We start from the raw sequence: 21,522 nt of genomic DNA on the forward strand, positions 1-21,522 counted from the left end.
TGGGCAGGAGGAGATGCCCTGTGTGAAGGTGCTGTTAGCATCAGGGAGGCGATGTGTCCTGATTTTGGAGACAGGCTCTGGGTCTCTGCAGCTTTCACTGCTGTCTTTCCAGGCCAGGAGTTGCACAGGGAGCTTGGTGAAAGCTGCAGGGCACAGTGCAGGCAGGAGTTTTAGTGACTCTGCTTAGGGTTCTGCTGCTAAAGCAGCTTAGGGGCACAGGGCTTGGGAAACAGGCCCCAGGTCTCCCTTTGCACCCTCTGAGTCCTTCCTGCACAGGGAGGATTTTCCCTTCCTGCGATGACTGCCCCATTTGCTTTTATCTACGTGGCTTCTTACAGGTTTTTTCTCCACTGCAGCTGGCAGATGTGGATTTGCTGCTTGTTTGCTTTCCTCACGTGCGCACCCGTGACATCCTCTGGGGCTGGGGAATGGTGTGGTCCCCAGGACTGGCTGGGCGCATCTCTTCTCCCAGTGAGCTGGTGTGGTTGAGCCTCTTGTGCTGCGCTGTCTGGCAACTGGACTTTGCTGCTGTGTGTTGTTGCTGTGAGTTTCACTTCATTGTCCTCCAGGGGTTTTTCTTGTGAATGGACTGCCATGTTAATGAAATCCCTCTGCGTGTTTTTCTGTAATAAACTGTATTTGTCCCAGACCGGCTCTCTCCGCTGCCATTCTCACGATAGGTACTTTGGCTCCCTGGTGCAGCCAGCAGGAGGGTTTGGGGTCTTGGCCTGAGACCTCCCAAGTTTTCTGGTGAAGGAACAGGGGTGATGAGAAGAAAAAGAACCTTTTGAGGTTTAAGGGAATTCAGAAGATGTAATTAAAGCAGGTACCTGGGAACTGGAAACCTGTGGGAGAGGTGGGATTCTAGAGTTGAATGGTATGCTGTGATGCAGCTACATTCTCTGCATCGTGAACAGGCTTTTATTGTAACCTGGGCTCGTGATGAAGGCAATGCAATTTGGCAGAAGACTTTTGTCGACTTGATCTTCTCCCAGGCAACAGGTGGGAGGCAGCAAAAGCTTTATCCAAGAGATTTATTGCTGCTGAAGTACCGGGTTTATCCGAATAGCGACACTGCAGTTCTAGTGTTGGCTCCTCCCTGCTAGTAAGGTTAACAGATGGGTTAAGGGGAAGCAACAAATTCTTCATCTGTCACCAAATATAGCTAAGGAATGTCCATAGGCCCTGGGGCAGCATCTCTGCTGCGGGTGTTCCTTTAAGAGATGGGTGGCCTTTGGCAAAGAGTGTTTTCACATGGCCTACCGGGGATGACCATCCCGGGTCCCACATCTTCTTCCACAGGGTGCCTGGAGGAGCCCTGAGGAGGCAGATGTTGCACCAGTGAAGGTCCAGGTGCGTCCACCCAGCCTTGAGAGGTCAGGATGTCCATTGCAAAGCGAAGACCTGGCTCTGACGTTCATGCAGACTCCCCTAAGCCCCTGACTCGCTCTTGGGGGATAGCATTAGCTCTGCAGCCAAGGAGCCAGTGGGTCATGGAGAGACATGAGCACTGGGACGTTTGCAGGGAGGAGAGGGGGAGGGTTGTGCAGTTGGGTCTGTGATCTCTTTATAGCTGATTTGCTGCAAGTCTGAGTTTTTGTTTCTGTTGCCTGTATTCTGAGCTTTTTCTTTCATCAGGCATAGAAGGGCTTTGCAATGCGTGCTTTAAAATAAAGGATGTGGAGGAGGAGAAGGCAGAGGCAGAGCTGACAGGGAATTTTGCTGCCACTCGGCTATTGTCAACGCAGATGTTCACGAGGTAATCATGGACTTTGAAGAGCAAGAACGATTTTTCATGACGAACCCAGAGTTTAACCCCAAGATCTTGTGGGGCTTCTTGGTGAGGGTGTGATGCTCCTGCTGACCAGCTGCACGGCGAGGAGGTCTGGCAATGTGGACTCTGCTCTCCTGGTCACGTACGGGTGGTAAGTCAGGACTCCTTCCTGCCTCAGTTTCCCCATCACCGTAACAGAGATCAGAATGATCCAGAGGCAACATCAATCTGGAGCGTGGCTCCAGTTCCTTGCAGAAGACAAGCATAAATCCAGGAGCGCTCTTGTGTAGAGTGAAGCCTCGTATCTCTGTGGTGATGCCTGCAGCGGCCGTGCAAACACAGGGCTGTCCTGACAGCTCCATGGTGTCAGCAGTGACAGGTCCAAGGCTTGCTGGGGAGGACTCCACCTCATCCCTGCAGCGCATTTCATTTTACATCCCTTCTGGACTGCAGAATCGGGGCAGGGGACCTGGTGACAGGTTGACAGAAACACCCAGAGTTGGAAGAATAGATAAAAGGACCTGGTGGCAAGAGAACAGGCAAAGGGCACTTGCTATCAGTACTAGCAGGGCCGTGCCAGGGTTTGGACAGCCTGACCATCTTGTTCCTTCGACACCGCTATTTATAGCAGTGTTTGCTGATGCCTCTGTCACCGAAGCCTAAAATGGTTCCCCTGTGTGCACCCAGGTCACTGGGCTCGGCCGTCCTGCGCTGGGGAGGCCACCAACAGAGCAGTGACTCAACAGAGCGTGTGTGAAGCTGCTTGTTGCCCCACTGGCGGAGGAAGCTGGCATCTCCTTCTGCCAAGAGGCAGCTCCGCGCTGGGGCCAGCTCCTTGGAAGATGCACCAGATGGTTTCTGTTTAAGGCCTGGCCCCTCGCCAGAAAGAGTCAAGGGGGTAAATAGACCCACCTTCCACCCTGCTTCTTCCTTCCCCCAGAACTGGGGCTTGTCCTGCTCTGTCTGGGGGCCAGCGGTTTCCACAGCTCGATGCTGGTCCTTAAGGTAGCTGTGGGGATCGCTCTGTGTGTTGCCTCGGCTGGTGGGAATAACTCTTTGCAAAGAGGGCAAAGATCTTGTGACTGCAGAACAAATACATCCCATTCCTCTTTTGGAGGTTTGCCTTTAATAAAACTGCTTCATTTTCCCAGTTCTGCTCAGGCCAGCGAGTGATGGAGGCAGAGATCTCTCTGTCCTGGCATTTTCCCATTCCTGCAGCGCAAGCTTCGTTACCAGGGCTGCACTTCAAAGCTTTGTTGGCAGGGCTGTGCTGGGTAGGACTGTGCACATAATCCCATGGAGAAGACGGGTCCCCACAGCCCTGGGGCTGCAGATGCCAGAGGGCGATGGCCAGCCCTGCGCTGCTGTAGGCTTTGCACAACTGGTGCCCAATTTTCTGACTGAGGAGATGGCATGAGCCTTTAAAAAATATGTATAAATAATTCTCATAGATAGCATTGAGCAGTCCAGCACATGGGATGAAACTAATCCTTTTTTTTCCCCTTAGGTCAAGTTGCACAGTTATTCCTTCTCTCTGTGGCAAAAAGGGGCTGCAGAATCCAGGTCTGGCTCTGAATTTTTAAGCTTCGCTCAGTGGGAGCTCACGCCCTGCCGGCTGGCGGTACCCGTGAGCAGCCCCACAGCTGGAGCAGGCTCGTGCTGCGTCTGTGTCCTTGTCACCACAGCTGTCAGCAGGGAGCAGTGATTTCCCCCTCGAGATAAAGCAAACCCATTCAGGTCCATGCAAGTCTGCATCTACAGGCAGCAGTCAGTGCTGTCTGCCCCGAAACAAGGATGGCTTGCGGTCGCAACAGCCAGACCACTGCCCTACGAAATGATGTCCAGAGGCAGCAAAGCCCCAAGCAAGGACCAGCGCCGCCTTTATCTGTGAAATTGTGTGAGCGGGGAGAGTAAATGAAGGAAAACTTGCTCTGGTTGCCTGGTGTGGGAAACCTGGCTCTGCCATCCCTGCGCAGTGCTGCATCTGCTGGGAATCTGTGCATGGGTGGAAATGGTCGCATGTGCTGGAAATTCACACCCATCCCAACAGCGATGTGTTTAGTGTGGGGAAAAGGGGGCTGTTTTCTGCTGCTGCAGCTGTGGGGAGAGGGGCGGGAGCGGGCACCGTGGGAGGGTGTGAAGGGCTCTGTGGTGCGGCAGGAGGGTGGGACGGTGGCAGGTGTCCTTCATGGGCCAACGTGCTCCAAGTGCATCGCTGCCTTCCGTGTGCCCCTGTTGCTCCTTGCACCATGTGGGCACCTTGTCTGCTGCCCTGACCGGGCTGGGGGGCTGCAGGGCCACCCCGTGCGGCATGGCTGGGGCGCGGGGGCCCTTTCCTGCTGGCTACATAAACAGGCCCCCGCTTCCTCGGCGGCTGGCGGCCTCCTCCAGGTGCGGCTGGGAATCATTAGAAGCCCTCTGCGCCGGGCTGAGTGTGGGAACTGGAAGAGAAAGCTGGAGAGAAGCCTTCTTTCATCTCCCCACTCCCTCCTCCCCCTGCGTCTGCCAAGCCTGGCTTCCTTTTGAATCCTTCAGCTTGTGCCAAGCGAGGGAGAAAGGGGGGGCTAAAGAGAAAAAGGAAAGGAAAAAAAAAACCCACAGGAATGTGTCCAGGGATCTGGCTTCATTCAGGCTGCTGAGCCCTGAATATCCCTGCTCCTGCTCGGGGAGCTGGAGGGAGGGAGGGCATGGTGAAGGCAAACAGGGCTGCGCCGTTTGTGGGTGGCTGTTGCCACAGGGACTGGCAGAGGGGGCTCGGCCGCGTGCCCTGTGGGGGCTGGTGAGGTGGGAGCGCCAGGGTCAAGGCGTCCCGAGTCCCGCGGCAGGGGCACGAGCTGCATTTCACCCCGTCGTGGGGACGTGGCACCCAGACAGACGCCCGGGTGTGGGGTCTGTCTCTCGGCACAAAGGCGACAGGGCTGCTCGCAGGGAGGGCGCGAGGGGGAGGGCGCGAGGCTCTTCTCCAGCGCTTCAGGAGGATGGTTTTTTTGACTCGCTGCCGACTTTATTCCCAGCAAATTAATAGTTTCCTCTCGCGGCAACAATGCTGGCTTGTGTATGTGTGTGCGTGTGTCAATGTCTCCCACTGCCCTCTCAAGCGTGTTTCCCTCTCTTCCTGCCACGCACGGAGAGTCTCTCCCACTCTCACTGGAATTCCTTCGTCCTCATCCTCAGCTGGGCTTCTTCCAGCTGAGCGTAACCATCAGACTTGGCCCAGCTGTGACAGCCGTCACCTTGGGAGCATCCTGGTGGGAGTGTGGGCCTGGCTGTGAACTGATGAGGTGAGTGCTGGAGGTGGTGAGGAAGCACGTTGGGTGGCAGGGAAGGACGGCGCAGCTCAGAAAGGAGCTCTTGGCTTCGCAGCCTGTCTGGCAGAGCACTTGGCAAAAGGGGAAAGCAAGCAGGCAAGCAAGCACGTGGGGCAGCCACCGGTGCACGTTCAGCTCTGTGCCTGCCTACGCAGGGGGCTGGGGATGCTGGGCAGCTGTAGGGAAAACCTAGCGTGCTGAACGGGAGCAGTGGCCATCCCAGCTGCTGCAAATCGCCTTGCACTTAATCTCGTGGTGGTATGTGTCACCCAAGAGTACTTGCATAGCTGTACGTGCTCACACGAGCCCATGCACACACGCTTGCTGCTCCTCGTGGTCGCAACCCGCTCACGTGTGCACTGTGGCTTTGCTCTTGCTGCGTGGCTCCTGCGTGTTCACTGCCCTCACCCTGCTCCCCGCTCCCACACCACCCACCCGCGTGGCTCCTGGATTCGCGCAGGGCTGCCTGCGTGCCGGCTGCAGCACAGACTCCTCTCTTTCATGTGGGCACACAATGTAGCATACAGTATCGGGGAGATCTTCTGGGAACGCAGTCCGTTCCTCTGGCAGCATTGTGTTTTGTTCCTTATTTGTATCCCCGGGGTGGTGCTACAGGTGGGCAATTGTTCCATCCGACAGCCTGAAAGGCAAAGAAACAAGATTTAACTTCCTGCTATTCAATTAGAGAAAGTGAGCATTCATCACCAGCTGCTGGCTGCTGGCAGGAGCAGTGCCACCCGCCACGGCAGCCGCAGGAAAAGCTCCTCGGCAGGGAAGCAGCGCGCTGCCGCGGGCACAGCCGGCTTCCCGCACAGCCCTGCTGCCAGGCTGCTCCGCACGGCCTCTAGGTAAGGCTGGATGCTTCTCCTCCTGTCCCGCAATGCAGTCGGTGTTTGCAGTTCTGTGTTTGGCTTCAGGAAGGAGATTGCCTGTCCAAAACAGCCACACGGAAAGCACCTGTGTGGGTGGGAGGGGACTCTGCTTGAGGGGAGCAGCTGGAAAAATGTGAGCTCTCAGTGCTGGAGGGAGCAGCAGTGCAGTGGCTTCCACCTGAGCCGGCTGGATTGCTGCAGGTTCAGCCTCTGCCCTGAACCCTGCACAGTCCCTGACCCTGCGGCCTCTCTGGCTGCAGGCTGGTGGCTTTGGAAGCCCCTTGGACATGCGCTTCCCCTCCTCTGTGGTTGAAGCTTGTCTTGACAGAGCCAGAAAGAGGACTGAAGACTCTTTGTCCTTTGCCCCACACACGTGCAGTCTCTCATGATATTTTCTAGGCTGGCAAGGGGCCTCGTGGAAACCCCCGCAGTGCCCAGGCTGCAGCGAGGAGCCACAGGGCTTTGGTGGCTCCCTGGCAGCTCCATGTGCAGGGAGCCCAAGGCCATTCCTGCTCCATTTCCTTTCATCACTCTTCCCCTCCAGAGGCCGATCCAATTGGAAAAGAGTCTCCCGCTGCCTCCTCTCCCATCCCTTCCCTGTGCCATCTGTCCCCAGAACAGTGACAACTTCACAGCTCTGCACTGGTGGCGTTTTGCTAAAGGTCCTTTTGTGCACCTCTTAGCTGGCTCTCTGTTTTCAATCCTCCTGTCTCCACAGGGACTCGGGGTATCTTCCAACCTGGTTGGGATCATCAGGGATACAGCTGGAATCCGTTTCGCGTTGCTGCACCAAGCCACATGCACACGTACATGTTCACATGCCTACACGCACGCCGGCTGCTGTTCCAGACTTTGCAGCGCTGTCACTCTCCCCTGTTCGAGGAGACGGGCGGGTAGGGCTGAGTCGAGCACGTTGCACGAACATGGGTTATTACGCCAGACTAGGAAGGTAACACACAGCCAAGACAATCAACAGCAATTAGCCCTTTCGGGAACTCTGCTTGAAATGCTGCAGAGGCTTCGCTGTGCGTGAAGATTGCTCTTCCTCCTGCCCTTTGGAAGTGATGGGAGTTGGACATGCCAAACCACTGGCCATGTCTGAGCAAAACTTGGTGCCTTGTGTCATTTCCATGAGGCTGGGAGGGCTTGGGGGATGTCTGTGAATGTTAAAGGCACTTGCGTACTCGAGCAGTGAAGGCAGATGCTGTCATTACCTCTGCAATGCCATCTGGCCGGCAGCGATGCCGCTCGAACCAGGGCTGTGTGCAGAAGAACATTTTACAACAGAAAGCAATTAACTGAATAAAGCCCTTTTAAAAATCCCGTAATTAAAAACAGTCCCTCCCCCTTGTTTTCCTTTTAAGCTGAAAGTTGCTGTTTACTCATTTGCTTTACAAAGTGTGCCTTGTTGTGGCTTCAGAAGAAATGAAAGTTTGAAGTGGTTAGAGAAGAAAGGCTCTGGGGCTGGTGCGTTCCAGGCAGGGCGGAGGGGCAGGGGCTCTCCAGCCCGGCTTGTTTGTATTTGTTCTTGTCTACTCACAAGATCGCTAAACACACATTTCACAAGTGGTGAAACTGTCTACCAGCCTGGTCTCTCCCAGGGTTCATGAGAAGAGGGCTGGCACATTAGCATCGCTGAAGGAAGGGGAGGGGAGCAGCTCTTTTGAGGGGCTGGTGTTTTGGGGTTGGCTGAGGGAAGGGTTCCTGGTGGCCAAGTTGCAAACAAAGGCGTTGTGTTCCCCAGGCCCTGGGGACCGGACTGGGGGAAGGCCAGGGCCTCGCTTCCCCAGCTCCTCTTGCTGCTTTAGCTCCGGTGCAGCCTTAAAGCCACCCGTGTCCTTCCAACACCCAGAGACACGGGCAGGGATGTTGGGTCAGCTCAGCTGAGGTGTTCATGCAGACCATCCTGTACCGCAGCAGCTCACCTTGTCCGCATCCTCCTCTCCAGATGCCAAACGCGAGAGAGGAGCAGCCCTGTGTCCACCGACAGTGTCTCTGGTCCCTCTCTGTGCAGCCACAGGGGAGCCCTGACCTCGGTTCGGGCTCCTGGATGAGACTGTAACCCTGACTGTCAGCAGGGCTGGTGCAATATTAATTATCGCCCATCGCTGCTTCTCTGTAAAGAGAGAGCCCAGCGCTTTAGCATCATTATGGGTGGGGAAGCTGAGGCATTTCAAGGGCAGCCAGGACTAATATGCTGGCGTCTGATGTTGTCCATCGGGATGCACTGCTGATTCCGGAGCAGGAAGGCGATCCCATCCCTGGCTGCCCTGCAGCCCCACTGACTGGGGATGTGGTGACAGAGCCACCTTACGCCTGGCATTGGCAGCTGGACACGTGCTCCGGCACCATCTTATGGGCGGCACCTCAGTGCTGTCCCGGCCACGGGCTCGGTGCTGCAGCCTCATGGTGCTGCGGCCTCATGGTGCCCCATCCCACGGGGTTTTTGCGGTTGCCCAAGCCGAGCCACATTCCTGGCCGCGGTGGCAGAGCCGGGTGCAGACGTGCCGCGGGGCAATAGGCGTGAGGACACAGACAGCCGTGCCAGGGCGAGGGCAGCGCCGAGTTTCAGTCGGGCTCCAAGCAGATATAGGATCTGCCCCATCCCTGCCTGGAGCAGGGTGAGGCCATGGGTTTGTGGGAAAACGTTGTTCTTCCCTCCTCTGGACTACCCCTGGCAGTCGGCTGGGCCGGCTCTGAATTGCGTGGGCTGGGGAAGTTGGGGGGATAACGATTGTAGAGCCTCTGGCTTGGAGCGAAGCCATGGCAAACAATCCTCTCCTGGCTGGGCTCCAGATCTGACAAAACACAGAGGTGATATCGTATTTGTACCTATACGCTTTCATCCCAAATCACCTCCTGAAAGCCCTGCGTGATTCTCCTGGCTGTGATGAATCTCCCTGCTTAGCCACAGAACAAGACAGCCCGTCCACGGCGCTGCAGCCAGGAATCCCATCCAGCATCCCTGCGAGGCCTCTGCTTTTGAAATTACAGCTGTGGATCTGGCAGCCAATGGTGGGACCTGAGGTTAGGAGGTGATGTTGACTGAAGACGTGTGGACAGGGCATTCCAGGCATGCACGGGGTTAAATCGGAGGTGTCAGTTCACGGGGAGGTAACAGATACGTCCTGCTCCCCCAGGCTCTGGCTCTCCAGAAGTTACCCTCCCTCCCACATTCCAGCTGCTGCAGCTTTTCACAGCTGGCTGCTCTCCGGGGACGTTTCCCAGAGCTGAGATGGAGGGAGGGAGCGGCCGTGGTCCCAGCGCAGGACAGGGATTGATGGCTGGGCTGACCCTCACGCCCCCGGGATCACGGGGCTGGAGCCCTTCACCCCGGGAGGGGGCTGGCACTGTCAGACCCGGGCGAGCCCCGTCCCTGGCAGGGATCCACCCTCAGCCCTGACTGGGAGAGTTTTTCCTGCTGCAGGGAAGGGACATCAATCTTTGCAGCTCACTTACTCCTTGGCCTGCAAAGCAGGGTAGCCAATTAGTGCTGGGCGTGATGGATGGGTTAGCCTCATCCCCGTGACGCCCGTCCTCTGGAACCAGATCCCAGCACGCAGAGGTGGCACAGGCGGCCGCAGCAGGGACAGCTCGCAGAGTCCCAGAGGGTCTCCCTGGAGTCCTGGGGACAGGGACAGTCACTGCAGCAACGTTTGCAGAGATCCTGGAGACCGTGCGGGATGGGAAACAGCCCAGAACACTGGGCCAGGGTTGATAATTCAGGGCTTGGGAAGGTTTCCTCTAATGATTCCCTGGCTTGGCTGTGGCAAAGCCCTTAGCTCTCCGGGGAAGAGCAGATCCGCTCTGGGCAGAGGCTGGTCACCCACCGGCTGTGGCTCTGCGCTTGGGGACAGGCTTTGCCACCGTGGGAAGCCGTGCTGCGGGAATAGCTTGCAGGGATGCTCGGTGGGAGACAAGCAGGAGGCAGACACCCCGTGTCTGCATTTAGACCGCATTGCCTGGCGTCAACTCTTGTCCGCAGTGGGGTAGGACTGCCCACTCTCTCCTGTGAGACTCAGGCGATGCTCACCGAAACCTGGCTTCCCTCACACACCACCAAGCCTGGTTAATCATTCCCTGTCATCTCCATCAAACTGAGCTGTGAGGGGGTTCCCAGTGCAGCTGATCTGGGGTGGCTGGGATGGCCCTCGCAGTTCCCCAGGGCTGACTGGGGGCGATTATAAACGGCTCTCCAGGAGCACAGGCTGGAAAATGGATCCAATTACAGGAGAAGTGGGTTTCAGGGCCCCGCTCTGTTCATAATGAAGTGTAATCCTAGAAAAACATGTTGCCAATTACACTTCAATTGAACCCAGATAATGATGCTTAGACAAGGCCCAGAAAAGACGGAGTCTGGACAGTAAATTCCTTTCTAATGGAGAAGAAAAGTGTTCCTCTGTGGCGAGTCTGGACTCCGCTTGGTTCAGGCACATTGTGATATGAGCAAGAGCCTGAAATAACCAATCTCTGGATCCCATTGAAATGGCTTTATCAGTGGAAAGGGTATTAATCTCTCAAAAACACACGTTTATGGGAAGTTTAGTTTGGAGTTGTATGTATTTTTAACTGAAATCTCTTTGGAAAGGGAGGAGGAGTGGGTCTCAATTGCTAAAATAACACATTTCTGTTTCTTCTGGTTCAAAGTAACTTTTCATTTTGAAAAGTAAGCTAATAACACCTCAGTTTCTTGACCAGATTTTATAGTGAAAATAGAAAACAAAACATGAAAATTATAGAAACAAAGAGCTATAACCTAGAGCAAATATTTTATTCTTTTCCTTTGGTGTTTACAAGCTCTTCCGCGATGTCAGTTCTCCACTCCAGTGCAGGATGGCTGGTCAGGGTCTCTGTTGCTTCAGTTTGAGAGGGAGGATGGTGTGGGTCAGCATCAAAAAACAGTCGGGGTGGGGTGGGGGGTGCCTTGTGCCGCCCCTGTGTGCTGGGCCAGGGCTGGGCTGGGTGAAGGGCCAGCAGGCGTTGGCATTTGGCTTTTCCGTGAGCTTCTTGCGAGGTGCTGGGGATGTCAGACGTGTTGGGGTTGGCAGGTGCAGTGCGGGTGAGCCTCAGAGATGGCTGAGGCAGATTGGGAGCACCCGGCTGAGCTGCTGGTGCTCCCTGGGTGCTCCCTGGTCCGTGCACGGCAGGCGGGTGCCAGGCGGCCTTGGCTGCCAGAGCAGCGACAGGCGTCTTTGCAAAAGGCTCTGGGAAGCCCACGTGTTGCCAGATCTCAGCGCTGATAATATTTTTTTTTAAATAAAAGGCATTATTTTTGCACTGAGAACCTCCGCTCCAGCTCTCTACCCTCCTCCCCACTCTCTCTCCCACACGCACACGTTTTTGCTGCCTTGGGGGATTTGAACAGTGCAGGGCTCTGAAAAACAGGCTCCTACCTCCTTCCCGCGAGCTCAGGGAAAGCGAGATGCTCTCGCTGGGTGCTGGGCTGCAGATCAAAGTTTCCAGCATTATGGAATGAGACAAGAAAACACCCGTTCATCCCACTGTCATAAAACCTAAAGCTGGGCTTTGGTGGGTTTGTTTTATGGGGCAGCTCTGAAACGCCCCGGGAGCGCCGTGAGCCGGCGCTGGGAGATGCTCTGGGGCTGCGGGGAGGGCTCGGGGCTGGGGTCCCGCTGGGGCTGCGGGGAGGGCTCGGGGCTGGGGTCCCTGTGGGGCTGCGGGGAGGGCTCGGGGCTGGGGTCCCGCTGGGGCTGCGGGGAGGGCTCGGGGCTGGGGTCCCTGTGGGGCTGCGGTGACACGGTGCGGGGTGGCCGACCCCCCCACCCCCGGCGCCCCCAGCGCTGCCCTCCCGGCCCGGGGCCGCTGATTGATGCCAGACGAGGGCCCTTTGAGCGGCGCCCTCAAACAGCACCACGCGTCGAATAAGCTGGTTTCCATCTGAATCATAAAAGTCTCCCCAAGCGGCCGCGCCGCGCGGAGCCGGGCAGGCATGTGTGTGCGTGTGGGGCTGGATGTTGATTTTTCCCTGAAACAACTCAGGGCTTTATCAGTCCCATCGCTTTCCCACGGTTTTCTGTTGCCAGTGAGGTCACCGGTCCCTTTAAACCGGGGCCGGGGCCAGCGCGGGGGGGCGGGCGGGGGGGACACGGGCTGTTCACACAGACCGAGCCTTTTACAGGAAGGCTCGGGACCGCGACCAGGAGCGGGAGGGGGCGGGGGGAGGGAGGGAGGAAGGGAGGGAGGGGGGCCTGGGAACCTGGGAGCTCCCCGTCCCAGCCGGAGGTGCCTCATTAACCCGGGAGGAGCCGGGGGCGGCAGCAGCGCGGAGCGATGAAGCGACTGTGCGAGGAGAGCGGCTCCGACACCGAGTCCGACGGCACCATCGACGTGGGTCGGGAGGAGGAGTACAGGTGAGCGGGGCCGGGGGATGGGACGGGAGAGCCCCCGACCGGGGCTCCTCGCTCGTCGCTTGACCCCTCGGGGCCGGGCTGGTCCCCGCGGTGCGACCCCGAGGGGCAGCGGGAGGCTGGGAGCCGGGTCGGGAGCTGATCGCACCCCGCAAAGCCCCCTCGATCACCCTCCCCTGCCCCGCCGGCTCTGACCCCGTTAGCGGGGCAGCCGCCAGCCGTCCGAGGGCTCCCGGGAGCCGTGGAAGGAGGAGGCTTTGCAGGAGAAGCGCTTCTGTAACGCGCCAGCTGGGGCTTTGATCTGCGCTAAGCCGGGAGCCCGTGGGCTCCGCGCCGCCTCCGCCGAGCTGCGATTTGGGCTCCGGGTCTCTGCTGCTCGGTGAGACGCTGAGGACGGGACCTCGGAGGGGTCTGTGCTCCTCTGGGCATCCCCAGCGCCGCGGGCAGCCCTGGCCCCAGGCTGTGTCGGTGTTTGCGGGCTCTGGGTGTGCAGACGGCTCTGCGGGTGAAGGAAGGGCTCTGTTATTTGTTCTCGTCCAAAAATCAGCTGCTTTTGAACTCTTTTTCAGTAGCCAAGTGCCCCCCTCCCTCTGCATCCAGCGGAGGCCCCAGATGAATTAATTGCCTTTTGCCACTTGGTATCGTGAGTGGAGAAGCCTCCCTGCCCAGTGCCAGCTCAGGTTCCCATGGGACTGAATTAATGAGTCTGCTCCTCGCTGGTCACAGCGGAGTCAGACTTGTCCAACACATAACATCCCGCACAAATTCACCGACTCCTCACTTTCCAAGCACATCAATATCTAACCTACCTTCCTGCTGCACGCGACATGTATCCCACCTCTTTACATCCATGCAGCGTACCGAGTCTGTGGTGCTTTGATGGATGAATTAGAGGGATCATCATAACTCTTTATTTCAGTGAACAGTAATGAATATTTGATCTCTGGTGCTGCCGAGACGTTTGTCTCCTCACGCTGGCCACAGAACTGGGCAGCACCGTGGTCCCATAGTGTTTGCGCACATCGAGGTCGCTCATGTCACGCAAAGGCGCAGCCAAAATAGCTGTTCCTGCCCCGACAAGTTTACACCCCGGGTAGCCTGGTCCTGCATGGGACACTGATGGATTGGGCAAAGGGAAACTCTTCCAGGTGGGGAGTGAGGAGGAACAGGCAGAGGGAGGATGGTTCCCAGCCCATTGCCCATCGGTCGCACGGTTTAGGCAAGAGCTGGGGTGAGTCACGCCGAGCGTGAGGTTTGGTTCAGTAGCAAGTTCAGACTCCGGGTCACTGCCAAAGCGTACGATGCTGCATGGTTTGGTTGGGGTTTTTGCTTTTTGTTTTGAATAAACAGCCAAAGTTCTGCTGTAAATTATAAAGTCAAGCAAAGAGCAACACAAAACTTTCATAATCAGAGAATATAGTTACGGCATCTTTTAAGTGGTTCAAATGTGTCGAACATATTTTAAAAACATACTTTGCAGTGAGCTAGGTCTTTATATCCCCATCTGGGGCCGCAGCTCACAAAGAGTGATGTGTTCAGACAGCTCTGCAAAGAGACTTTCAGAATTTAGTTACAGGCTCCTTGAGCGTGCACAGGGCATTCCCACGCTGCCAGGCAAAGTCAGTGCCCCCCCAGTATGTACGACACCCCAGCAGCCACGCCGAGCCCGTTTCACATCATACGTGTGGGTTGTATGTGCCTTCGTGTGTACTGGCAACGTGTGTTGGTGCTTGAGAAGGCAACCAGCGCCTCTGCCCAGAGAAAGCCCCCCCAGCAGACATGCAAACAGGGCTCCCGCGTGGAGATGAGTGGAGCAGGCAGTCGAAGAATGTGTTATTTCGTCTGATTGTGTAAAACCACTTCTGAAAGCACCTCACTTGGGCTCAACAAAATGTATTTTTAATGGGCTGAGTTTGGTGTTGCTCTTGGCTTGCTGTGCAGACAGCACTGTCTCTGCAGAAACATCTTTAATAGACTGCTATTAAAATGCCTTGTCTAACTGAAAAATATTTTGATTTGACGGGTTGAACCCAGATGCCCCTTTCCAGATTCGTATGTCTTCAGCAGTCCTCGAGTCCCTCTGGGGTGCTGTGCGGGCCGCGGTTGCAGACTGCTGTCTCGCCTGCTTGTTAACCTCCCTGCACCGTTTCGTAAGGCGCAGAAATGGCTGGGAGCCGGTCCGTCTTTCTGGAGGGAGAAACCGTGCCTGGGAGAGGTGGCAGGTGGCCCAGCTGGCCTCCCCCGAGCAGAGGGGGTTTGTTCCAAGGAGTTTCCCACGCCCAGTTATCCGTCTTTATGGAGTCTTCATCTCCATGGGGACCTGAGGATTGAACTGTGCCTCCCTGTGCCTGTCTAGCGCTGACCTTTGGTGCCTTCAGCCTCACCCATCCCCACTGGGCATCGGATGCTTTGGGGGCTCTTATTAGCACATCCCTTCATGTCCCTCATTCCTTGAGCAGAGCTGGTCCCAGGGCTGTCAGCCAGCAGGAGGGTCCCTGGTCCCCTCCTGCCCAGCTCCTGGCCCCACTCCATCTGTTCAGGGTGTCTGTGCAGTCCGAATATCACAGCTCACCCCAGAAATCATGGTTTGCGAAATGACTCTGCAGGAAGCCCTCAGAAACCACATCAACACTGCCATTAGCCTCACCCTGAGGAGCAACCAGACCTTTGCTGCCACCCTGGGTGGGAGCTCGGATACACGCTCCCGTTATCGCAGCTCCGAGATGCAAAGCTCTGCAGGCAGGGCAGGCTCAGACATGAGAGCTGGAGGGTTCACATGTGGAGGAAAGACAAGGCCATGACTCCAGAGCTCAGATCGCTGCTTTTCCAGCCCTGTGGAGATGCCAGCATGGGCTGAGATTGAAGGTGACACGTGCCTGGTAGTGGATGGGCACTTTGGCGCAGAAATCTGTTCCAGGCTGGTGGGAGACTCAGCGGGGAGAGAATGGGATTCACGTCTTGGCTTGGCTTCCCATCCTCAATTCCTGAGCTCTGTGTTGTGGGTAAAAATGAGATGGGAACCACAGAAGACATTATTTGGGGTGGGGAAGGGAACTGCAGATGGCAAACGTGTGTAAAGCATATGTGCAACAGAGGTTTCTTTCCAGCAAGCGCAAGAAATTATTCCCTCTTCTTCCTGTCCAGCCATGTTTCCAGGTCCGTGTCTCCTACTACGACATCTCAGATACAAGCCAGGAAGAAGCGGAGAGGGGTGAGTCTGCTTCATGTTGGCCGGGTGGCTGTGCCCCCTCCCCGGGGGCCAGGCTGCTCCGGGGCTCTCCGTGATCCCCAGTGCTGCTGCACGTCCTCGCTGTGGGGACACAGTGCAAAATCCACGTTACACCATTCCCCGCTCCATCTCCTGCAGAACTCGCCCCGCAGCCAACTGGAGATTTTTTTGCAGAGGTTTGGCCTCAAATGTGGCAGAAAGGGGTGAGGACAAGGGCGAAGGAGAGCGACCTAACCTGGGGTTATCACACCAGACAGCTAATGTTTCTTTGCTCAGCTTTTGCACCCAGAACATTTACTTACGTGGCCCTGTTCAAGGCTCTTCCAGCCTGCTGTGGCTCTTAATGAGGGCTTTAAACCTGCAAGCTGTGGCCATAAATGACCATGGTTTCTTCTCTCCACTTGGAAATCTCCCACAGATCATCGAGAAGCGGCGCCGTGACCGTATCAACAGCAGCCTCTCCGAACTGCGGCGCCTGGTGCCCACCGCCTTCGAGAAGCAGGTTTGTGAGCCCATGATTCCATCACCCTCCCGTGCGGGCTGCGCTCCCGCAGCGTAAGGGCAGAGCCCTCAGAATGAGCAAGGCTGGACCATTACTATGACTTTCTTATCATCATCTCTTCAGGGAGTAAGTAGGTGGTGAAACTGGGTGGTAAAACAGTATGAACAAACATTCAGGAGTGCTAGAGAGGATAAATTCAATCCAAAAAGTGTTTTGTGGATATAGAGATGCACAGAAATGGGAATTTTGAATTTGCATCAGGGGATCTTGGGAAGAAGCTCTATTTTCTACTCACTTGATGTAAAAACCAGAGCCAGTGCCCTGGATGGAAGCCCTGCTCCAATCTGAGCACTTCTGGGCTTCAGGAAGGTTAAGGGGAGGAGGTTGCTGGGAAAAACCCAGCTCCGGAGAGGCACAAAACCCTAGGCCATAAAATGATTAATTGCTCTTTCTCTCTGCTCCCAACACACAGGGGTCTTCCAAGCTGGAGAAGGCAGAAATTCTACAAATGACAGTAGATCACTTAAAAATGCTTCACGCCACTGGGGGAACAGGTAAGAACTGCTCATATAAGCACACAGGTGAGGTGAAGGTGAAAGCCTGGAAGAATTCCCTGTCAGCCTCAGCAGTGAGCAATATCACGGTCTGGTGTGCCGTGCTAGTGCCAGCCAGCACCAAACAAACGCTGTCCTGCCTGCTTCCCAAGGGAAATATTTCTAAAGGGATGGCAGATGGACATTTCCTGCCCTGTTGTTTTTCTTCAGTCTAACGTACAGGCCAGCATCCCATGCATCCATCTGCGAGACTGGGGTTCGTGGGACAGCAAGTCCCAAGGACCCACAGCAGCAGCACCACTGCTAAAAGCTGCCCAGCCAGAGACGCGCTCAGTCCTGCTCAGACGTGGAGCCTGCATCCAGAAAAATGTCATTAAACTCTTTACCTCCTCCGAGGGATGTTTCCTGCAGAGGCTGAATTTTGCCTGGGGACTGCAGATAAACAAGGCTTTTTTTCTCTTTCTGTTCTTTTTTGTTGTTGTTTCTTGGTTGTTATAAGGAGAGAGAGGGAGCCCTGTGCAAAACTCAACAAAGGTCTTATTTGTGCTGAGCCCTCAGCACAGACCCTCTGTCCTGTTCCAGTTAACAGGATGGAGATCACAGCTCCAGTAAAGAAGCCTCTGGCTTGCTCAACACCCATTTTTGGCTTGCTGGGGACATTGCTGGCATCCAGGCTTTGGTTCAGAGCTGTAACTTGGTTTGGAACATTTGTCTAAATATTCAGTTTGACTGCACTGCAACAAAGGGCTGCATTGTCACAAGAGACCCCATCAAGCAAAGTGGTCCAGTATTTCACCACGCTGTGACATTCTCTGCTCTATTGCTTATCATCTCATGAAGCTGCAAGTAGGGAGCAGAAGCCTAAAAATCAGCCGTTGGTTGCTTTTTATCTGGTTGATTTTTGTGGCTTTGGGCTTTCTCAGCCCCGCGGTCCTGGTTCTGCCACTGTCCTGTGTCCTTCAGCCAGACATCGCTTTAATTAAATGATTAAGGTTAGGAGCCAGGCAGAGAAAATGTGCTCAGCTGTGCATTGAGGTGACACAGTGTCCCCTGTTCCGCAAGACCAGGGAGGGTCCGTTTGCAAAGAGAGTCCAGTACCCATTGAGCCCAAAGCTGTGTCTCCATCAGCGATACCTGAGGAAAAACTTCTTCCTTCCTGAGCACGGTTAATGAAACCTCTTACTCAGCCTGCATACTAGAGTACGAGGCTTCGTGACCCTGGCAGGTTATCCCAATGAGATAACTGCAGATGCTATTCTCATGCACGCAAACGTCCAGTCCTGTCGGACACCCACTTGGCTGTCTGCTGCAGTGACATCTCACCGCAGCAAAGTGTCTCAAGTGAAATACACAGTGCAGCAGAGAGGGTAGTGAAGTCAAAGCACATTCCTGAGCTCTGCATGGACTTAGTATCACCCTTGTCCTCTCCCTACAGGCTTCTTAGATGCCCGAGCTCTGGCTGTGGATTATAGGAGTATTGGCTTCCGTGAATGTCTCACTGAAGTTGTCAGGTACCTGGGCATCCTCGAGGGCCAAAACACCACTGACCCCATCCGGCTGCGACTCCTCTCCCACTTGAATAATTATGTGGCAGAAATGGAGCCTTCGCCCGTGGCTGCTTCCCTCCTGCCCATCCAGACGTGGCCGTGGTCCTTCCTCCACAGCGCTGCTGGCCCCATGCAGATCCCCAGGAGGGAGGCTGCTCCCGCTCCAGTTGTTTTGACTGCATCTTCCCTGGCGTACCCGAGCCCAGCCCCGCTCCGCCGTGTCCCCAGCGACATGCTGCCATCCCGACGAAGCTTCCTGGCCAGCAGGATGGCTTCTTCTAGCCGGAGGGCCCGAGGGGCAAGCTCGTCAGCAACCGCAGCAGCTGTGCCCAGGATGCCGTCGCCAGCGGGTGTGCTGAGAGAGGGCTCATCCAAGAGCAGCCAAATCGCAACGTTCCTCTTCTCACCAGCCTCTGCTGCCGTCCCCATTCCACCGGCTTACACAGCACCTCCCTCCTTGGGTACCGCTGTGCAGGGACCAGGGATCAGGGTTGGGACCTCCAGGATCTGCCGCTCCTGGGCAACTGAAATCGGGGCTTTCTGACCCTCCCCTCTGCTTCGAAGACAGGAATACTTCAGCACTCATTGCCCCCGCAGGCCTAAGAACAAACCCAGCTGAAAAGGCATCTTTCCTGCTTTGCAGAAGCCAAGGATCCATGAAGAAAATTGTCTTTACTCTTCCCTCCCTCCTCACACCGCCTTCCTTGCCTCACCATCACACGTTCTCTCCCTCGTGATGCCTGCAAACGTAAATCACATCCGATTCGATGCACTTGTCTGCGCGTGGCTGTACTCCAGACCCTGCTGGCCACAAGGGAGGGGACACATGCAGATCCCAACCCTTTCCCTCCTCCAGCAAACCCCTCTGCGGAGCCTAGCATCGCTCTCCTTTGGAAAACAGCCAGCCTTGAATTACTGCCTTATTTCCTTGGGGACTCGGAGCTGCCAGACAGAGATTTCCTCACGCCTATTCCCTGCGATGTATCCCCTGGCTGCAGCACCTGATTTTGCTGTGGAGAGATGGACACTGCTGGTTCCCTCCCCAGCGCCGCTGCACCCTGCAAGGCAGGATAGAGCCCCCAGCGAACTGGCTGCCTGCTAATCCCAGTACTTCCCTCGCTGCATTTACCAGCTTTTCCCACTCATGTGCCCTTGAGGTGCAGGGAGGCAACAGCTCAGCAGAGCTTGTTCCCACCGCCGAGCTGCAGCCCTGCGGTGTCTGCAGGGTCTGTGCTGGGTCCCTGCACAGATGGTGCAGGAGCAGCCGGCCAGAGGGAGGCTTGTGCAGCCTCTGCCCCACACCGAGGTGTGAAGAGGCGAGACAGAGGACTTCAAAGGGACGTCTGTCACGGAGGGGAAGGCTCTGACAGCCAAAGTGAGAAGAAAAGACCTTTCCCTCTGCTAGTCTCCCCGCTGGAGCTGTCTCTCCTCCATCGCCTGCTGAACAGCCGTGACTGTAAAGGGGGGAACAGGTCAGACCAGCCTGCGTTTGAAGTGCCTCCCTTGTTCTTTCTTAGCCCTGCACCCCTCGCCCTCTCCTCCCACAGTGTCTCTGTTTTCATGTTTTGGCCTCACGTTGCTCATCCCTCTCCCTCGCCGGGGACCAAAACCCACTGAGGTTTCACTGCAGACCTCGACAAGCTCTGGGTCCACACTTGTCCTGATTCCTGAGAGCTTTTTCTGCCTTGTCCTGAGTGCCCCGGGATAACCGGTACAGCAGATATGCCTCTGCTCCTCTGACTGTCCTCCCCTCCTCTCTTCTTTGGGCAGAAAGGAACAGAAACCTGAAGCTCTCGAGCCATCCTGTTCTTGCACCACATCCCTAATTCCCGTGGAGGCCAGGGCAGGGTCTCCCAGTGCTCCCCCCTCATCTGAACAGCCCCCACTCCCTGCTTCAGTGCCTTGACTTGCTGGGGTACACGTGTAGAACAGCCTGACTCAGCTGCACGCCCACTCCAAGGAGTCTTGCCCAGCTTTGCAGTGCTGTGATATGAAAACAGAGACATGGTCAGGTCAGTGCAAAGGAAGGTGAAAAAGAAGGAGAAGATCTCTGTCGAATGGTGGAGGCTCTCCGCACGCCTCCAGTCAAACATGCAGCCAGTTAGACTGCACCGATGAGCTGGTGGCTGCGTTCCTGCTGACAGTATCTGCCACATGCATGTCAATGTTCATATCTGCTGTTGTTTGGGAAGTGACTCCTTCCCAGTTGTTTTGATGGACATCATCACCCTTAACACACAGAAATGCCTCTGCTCCTTCTCCTCACCCTTGTCCCAAAGTGCCAGGATCAGCCAGGAGCAATACATTCCCTTTTAATAAAGTCAGAGGAAGCCTTCACGGGCGCTGGTTGTTCCTGTGGCTGGTCAGCACACTAGAGCTCGCAGCAAGCAGCCCGGCCTCACTTCACACTGTGCAGAGCTGTTAGATTCATGAGCTGTGACATCCTGCGAAGGTGTCAAATAAAGTCTTTCAACCCCTGTCCTGGTAGTGAAACGTTGTGTTGATGTGAATCAGTTCTGCTACTCCAGCCTGCTTGGATGACAGCTGGTTTTGTCAGGTGAGATATCATTCCTGAAAAGCTTCAAAACAGGTAAGATGTGGCTTGTGAGATAATGTCCCTGCTGGTGGTTTCAGAGGTGCTGCTCTCTGTTCCCATGACTTTCTGGTTTGCAAACTACTCTGTGAGTCAAAATCATCCAGAGAGTCAGCAGTGCTTGTCCTCAGACTAGCAATTAACCGTGGCTTGAGAACAAATAATTTCATTTAGCCACCAGTGTCCACAAAAATGTCAGGGAACAAATGGGGTCCAGCAGAGCCTTGCAGCCAGACTCTGAGGGCTTGCCTTGGTCTCCTGACCCTTTGCAAGCAGGACCAGAATAACCTCCGCTGCTTTGTGCTGTCGGGAAATGCTTTGGACTGAACAAAGAGCCACAGCTGAGAACCTGCCTCTGGTCAGAGGAAAGGACCAGTAAACGATCCTGTTCATGTAAGATGCGGAGAGAATTTTCCAGGGAACGGTGGGAATTCAACTTCCTTTCCCACAACTCCTTCTCACTCCAAAATGCCTTTAAAAACCACCCATAAATCCCTGCCTTAAGTGCTGTGGTGGGAATTGCTGGAAGGGAGCAACTGCAGCTGTGATAGAGCAATGCAGCATCCGTCTGGAAGTGGAGAGAAACTTCAAGAGCAATAACAGGGCTATAGATGATGAGTTGTCCCACTGGTGCCTGGGCTGCCCCGACCTGGCTGGAGGCTGCGCTGGGAGCTCAGTGCTCTGGTGTGGCCTCCGAACCACGTTCCCCACCATGGGAGGCAGCCCTACAAACCATCCCTGCCGGCTACAGCGGTAAAACAAAACAGAGACAGTG

The 21,522-nt window shown here is 55.7% G+C and overlaps 1 protein-coding gene across 1 annotated transcript; it reads left to right on the forward strand.

Annotated features, from left to right (window-relative positions):
• The first annotated feature begins 12,165 nt into the window (after window positions 1–12,165).
• On the forward strand, window positions 12,166–20,658 carry HEYL (hes related family bHLH transcription factor with YRPW motif like). The gene is made up of 5 exons (XM_069875114.1): window positions 12,166–12,325; window positions 15,467–15,533; window positions 15,970–16,053; window positions 16,526–16,607; window positions 18,043–20,658. Exons 1-5 carry the CDS (start codon window positions 12,246–12,248, stop codon window positions 18,696–18,698), a joined length of 969 nt encoding a protein of 322 aa, XP_069731215.1. The 5' UTR covers window positions 12,166–12,245; the 3' UTR covers window positions 18,699–20,658.
• Window positions 20,659–21,522: the final 864 nt, after the last annotated feature.

Source organism: Phaenicophaeus curvirostris, chromosome 23, assembly GCF_032191515.1.
Source record: "Phaenicophaeus curvirostris isolate KB17595 chromosome 23, BPBGC_Pcur_1.0, whole genome shotgun sequence".
NCBI classification, from domain to species: domain Eukaryota; kingdom Metazoa; phylum Chordata; class Aves; order Cuculiformes; family Cuculidae; genus Phaenicophaeus; species Phaenicophaeus curvirostris.

What these genes read in the sequence shown, in the direction of transcription:
- HEYL (XM_069875114.1), top strand. Translation starts at nt 12,246, where the DNA reads ATGAAGCGACTGTGCGAGGAGAGCGGCTCCGACACCGAGTCCGACGGC. An exon ending in CCACCGCCTTCGAGAAGCAG is followed by an intron (nt 16,054 to 16,525) that starts GTTTGTGAGCCC and finishes CCCAACACACAG; the next exon opens with GGGTCTTCCAAGCTGGAGAA. An exon ending in TCACGCCACTGGGGGAACAG is followed by an intron (nt 16,608 to 18,042) that starts GTAAGAACTGCT and finishes CTCTCCCTACAG; the next exon opens with GCTTCTTAGATGCCCGAGCT.